The 4625-nt window shown below is 48.1% G+C and overlaps 1 protein-coding gene across 1 annotated transcript in view; it reads left to right on the forward strand.

Moving 5' to 3' along the window:
- The first annotated feature begins 4090 nt into the window (after positions 1-4090).
- LOC147471527 (uncharacterized) overlaps positions 4091-4625 on the forward strand; it is a 786-nt gene continuing 251 nt past the window's right edge. Inside the window, exon 1 of the mRNA XM_086538167.1 lies at positions 4091-4625. This exon is cut by the window's right edge and continues 251 nt beyond it. Coding sequence (XP_086394293.1) covers positions 4091-4625 — 535 coding nt within the window.

The raw sequence follows: 4625 nt of genomic DNA on the forward strand, positions 1-4625 counted from the left end.
AGCTGCCCAGAGTGTCTCTTATATTGTGGCAAGGGAATCCGTGCCTAATTTCAAAGGTGACACCTCAGCGTCACAGCCACTAAAGAAAAATCAAGAAATTGAGGGCTGGATCCGCTCCATAGAGAACTTGGTAAAGCCACCCACCAGTGAGGCATACATCCAGGCTGCCCGAGCTAACTGTCGTGGCCCAGCTGAGCTTATCATTAACTCTGCCCTTTTCGACCAAATTCAGGACTGGGCAACCTTCAAGGCTTCTCTGCGGACCAAGTTCCGTGGTACTTACACTTCAGCAGACTTTTACAAAGTTCTGTATGAGAACCAAATGGCTGCTGGTCAGGCTCCTATGGATTTTTATATTCAGCTTGAAGGGTCAGTTTATCAAGGTTTCCGTGACCATAAAGAAGCCATTGGGGATCCTTCTGAGCTAATTCGTCGGGTATTTCTTTCTGGAATACCAGCTTGGCTTAGGGACTTCCTTGCCTTGAAGGAAGATTGTTCTCCAATGCAACTGGCAGAAGCTGCACAACGGATATGGAATTCCCGAAATGGTATATATCATGGCAAGTCATCATTACGTCATCAGTCTCCAAATGACTTTGATGATCCAGCCCATCGATACCCTGATCGTCCACCACGAGCTCGGGACATATCCGCCTTCCCATTAGCAGCAAACCGAGCTGAACCAATGCCATCACGTGAACGGTTTTGTGAGTATCATAGAACTGCCACTCATGACATTTCTGAGTGCCGCGCAGCAGCCTCCTCTTCTGCAAAGACCAGAGCATCACCTTCCCGCTTGCTTACCTGCTTCCGCTGTCAAAGACCGGGCCACTTTGCTAGAGAGTGCCCCTTTCAATCTAGCCAGTATGGCAGAGCTCCCAGCCCCACTGGCGAATCTTCGACTAGGAGCACAAGCCACGGTCGGTACCCAGACAACCCTACCAATTTCCACAGTGACTGCCCCAGGGCCCATGGGAAGACCACTCGTGGGACTCAATGTTAATGGACGAATTCTACTATGTTTTCTTGATACAGGGTCAGCAGTCACCCTTATCAAGCCTGGTGCTGCTTTACGTATTGATCCTCATGATAAACTTAGATGTAGGAGCCCAACAAAGGCACTTCGAGGAGTAACAGGCCAACCTATTTACACCACATCTGAAGTTACCCTTAGCTTTCACCTTGATGAGAACTTGACCATCAAGCATCAGGCAAGCCTAGTGGATGTTTCTTACCCTGGTGATATTCTCTTAGGAATGGACCTACTCCATAGAATTGATTTTAGCCTTTCATCTGATGCTAGCACTAACTGCGCAGTGCTCACTATGGAGGGACGCGTGTTCTCTGTAGTATATACTGATACCGATTCCCTTAAAGTCTGCTCATCAACGTGTACCAAGAAACTGTCGCCCACAGAAGAGGTTGCCAGTGTCGAGACCATCACAGAGCCTGACCAAGACACCAGGAGAGTGTCTACAGTACACCTTCTTCACAAGACAGAGATTCCGCCTCACTCGGGATGCTTTCTGGAAGGTTGCATCGCTCGCTCCGGCCCAGCAGACGGTGATGTTATGGTAACTCCAACAGTAGCCGAGACGCTAGTGGTACCGTTTACAGTTACCACCGTTAAGAGTCGCCGTTGTTCTGTGTGGGCTGTGAATTCCTCACCAAGACCACTCACCCTCCACAATGGCACTCGCCTCGGTATGGCTGAGCCAATTGAAGCCATCTACAGTAGTACCTTGTCACCGCAGGAATCTCAGACACCCCCAGCAGAAGCCGTCGCCAGGACTAGCAGTTGCCCTGTCGAGGCAGGTTTCTCTGAAGAAAGTGATCTGAAGGACTCGGATTTTGACTGGGAGGAAGATGCCTTTGATCACTTCTATGGTGTAGAGGACTTTGGTTATGATAGTGACCTGGAGGTTGAGCAAGCTGAGTTACCACCCTCCATTGCTATCTCTGCCTGTGAAGCTGCTGATATCTTTGAGATAGAGCCTGTAGAAGACACTGAATTCCAACCAGATTTGAGCCACCTTGATGACACCCAGCGCCATGATTTCACACAGGTTCTCTGTCGTTATAAGAGTCTTTTCAGTGGTGGTGAGGAGACGGTTGGTCTTGTGCCTGGCATCAAGCACCAGATTGACACTGGTGATGCCCAACCCGTTCGTATACGGCAGTGGAGGTTACCCCAGTCAACTCGACAAGTAATTAAGGAACAATGCAACTCCATGCTACGAGCAGGTGTTATTGAGGCTTCAACATCCCCTTGGTTAAGTCCAGTTGTCTTGGTGAAAAAGAAGGGTGGTGCACTTCGATTCTGTGTTGACTATCGTGGACTCAATGCTGTGACAAAGGGTGACTCTTATCCACTGCCTCGAATTGATGAGTTGATTGATGAATTGGGACCCAAGAGTATTTTCACAACCCTGGATGCACGTGCTGCATATTGGAGCGTAGAAGTGGAGCCCTCGGATAGACCAAAAACCGCTTTCTCTGATGGGTATAGGCTCTTCCAGTTTTGTCGCCTTCCTTTTGGCTTATCTACCGCTCCTACTACGTTCCAACGAACCATGAATGTTGTGTTGTCATCAGTGCTAGGACGTCATACCTTAGCCTATCTGGATGATGTAATCATCTATAGCAGCAACTTTGCTCAGCATCTAAAAGATCTTGAGGAGACCCTACAACTACTTTCCAAAGCAGGTCTAAAGCTGAATGTCCAAAAATGCCAGTTTGCCGCCACAACAATTGATTTCCTTGGCTTCACGATATCACCGGAAGGAGTGTCACCAAACCGTGAGAAGGTGTTTGCTATATCCCAGACACCACCACCCCGGACAGTCAGAGAAGTCCGACGGTTCCTAGGTGCTACAGGGTTCTTTCGGAAACATATACCAGGATATGCAACCCTGGCATCACCTTTACATCTTTTGCTAAAGAAGTACCAAACTTGGAGTTGGGGACCAGAACAGCAAGCAGCTTTTGAGACTCTGAAAGAAAAGCTTACTTCAGCACCAGTTCTACGTCAACCTGACTTTTCTAAGGAATTTGAACTCCACACAGATGCCTCTAAGATAGCTCTTGGTGCTTGCCTCATGCAGCGGGATGGTACGGAAACCCCTCATGCAGTAGCTTATTACAGTAGGAAGTTGCGAGATGCCGAGACCCGTTACCCAGTCATTGATATGGAAGCTCTTGCTGTTGTGGAGGGAGTAAAGGTGTTCGACTCTTACCTGTATGGGAGGCACTTTATAGTGTATACTGATCACCGCCCACTTGTATACGTTTTCTCAAGGAAAACCAAATCGCCCAGGATGACCAGGTTCGCTCATGATTTATCATTTTATAACTTCACTATACGCTACAAAGAAGGGCCTACAAATTTCGTTCCAGACCTCCTATCTCGTCAAATAGCCCATCTCAAGATTACTGAACTTTCTCCTGAGAAACTTGCAGAGGAGCAGAAAGCTGACCCCCAACTTGCTGATATTCGACGGTACTTGTCTGATGGAACATTACCAAAGAAAAAGCTGCCACTTCCACTTAGCGATTTTGAATTAAAAGACGATGTTATCTATCGACTAAGGCACTTCCCAGATCGTATCTGCTACCAGCTCGTTGTACCACAAAATCTGAGGAATTCTGCCATGAAAGCAGCACATTTACCCCCACTAGCTTCACATCCGGGCATACATCGAACATTCCAAAATGCGAGGTCTATGTTCTACTCGCCAAACATGCTTAAAAGTGCCCGGCAGTATGTGGAAGGCTGTGAGATTTGCCAGCAATCTCGTGGTAGCCAACAGAAAGTGCCAATGGCTGAAACTCCATTAGCAAAGTTTCCATTAGAGCGTGTCTCTATGGATATAATGGACTTTGGCCCAAGTGTTCCTGTCCGATGGGCCTTAACTATACTCGACCAACACTCACGGTACATCCAGATAGTCCCACTAAGGAAGATCACTGCAGCAAATGTTCACCGGCATTCCTCGATCATTGGGTGACCTTGTTTGGCCCACCGAGAGTGATTCAAACAGACAATGGGGTCCAGTTTGTCAGCCGCCTGTTCCGAGAACTGACTGAGATGATGCATGCTACTAACCATTATACCATTCGCTACCATCCTCAAGCAAATGGAATGGTGGAACGAACCAATCGTGTGGTCAAATCCGCTCTCACCACTCTGGTAGGCAGTCGTCCAAGAGCATGGTATCAATTCATCCCGGAACTACGATTGCAAATCAATTCTGCTCTCCATAGGTCAACAGGTGAGCAACCTCTGTATTTGCTCACTGGCCGACATGCAAACTTCCCCATCGGTCTCACCAATGAAGCCGTGTTTGCAGAGAACATCAATCTTCAGGAGCGACTGCAAGAAGCACGCCGTGCAGCTGTGGAGGCCTCAAAGGAAGCTCGTTCTACCTATGGAGCCTACTACGACCGTGACAAGAAGATTGATTTCCAGCCAGTAGAAGGTTCTATAGTATGGTACTTTGAGCACCGACATCACATGGGAGGTTTACCTCCTTTGGTTGGGAAATGGCGCGGTCCTGCCCGGATTATCAAGCGTTTGGGTCCAATGTCCTTTGTGATACAGGATATCAACACGGAGATCCAGTTGA

This window comes from Penaeus japonicus, unplaced genomic scaffold (assembly GCF_977035675.1).
Source record: "Penaeus japonicus unplaced genomic scaffold, GWHDUDI00000001_assembly GWHDUDI00000007, whole genome shotgun sequence".
Lineage (NCBI taxonomy): Eukaryota > Metazoa > Arthropoda > Malacostraca > Decapoda > Penaeidae > Penaeus > Penaeus japonicus.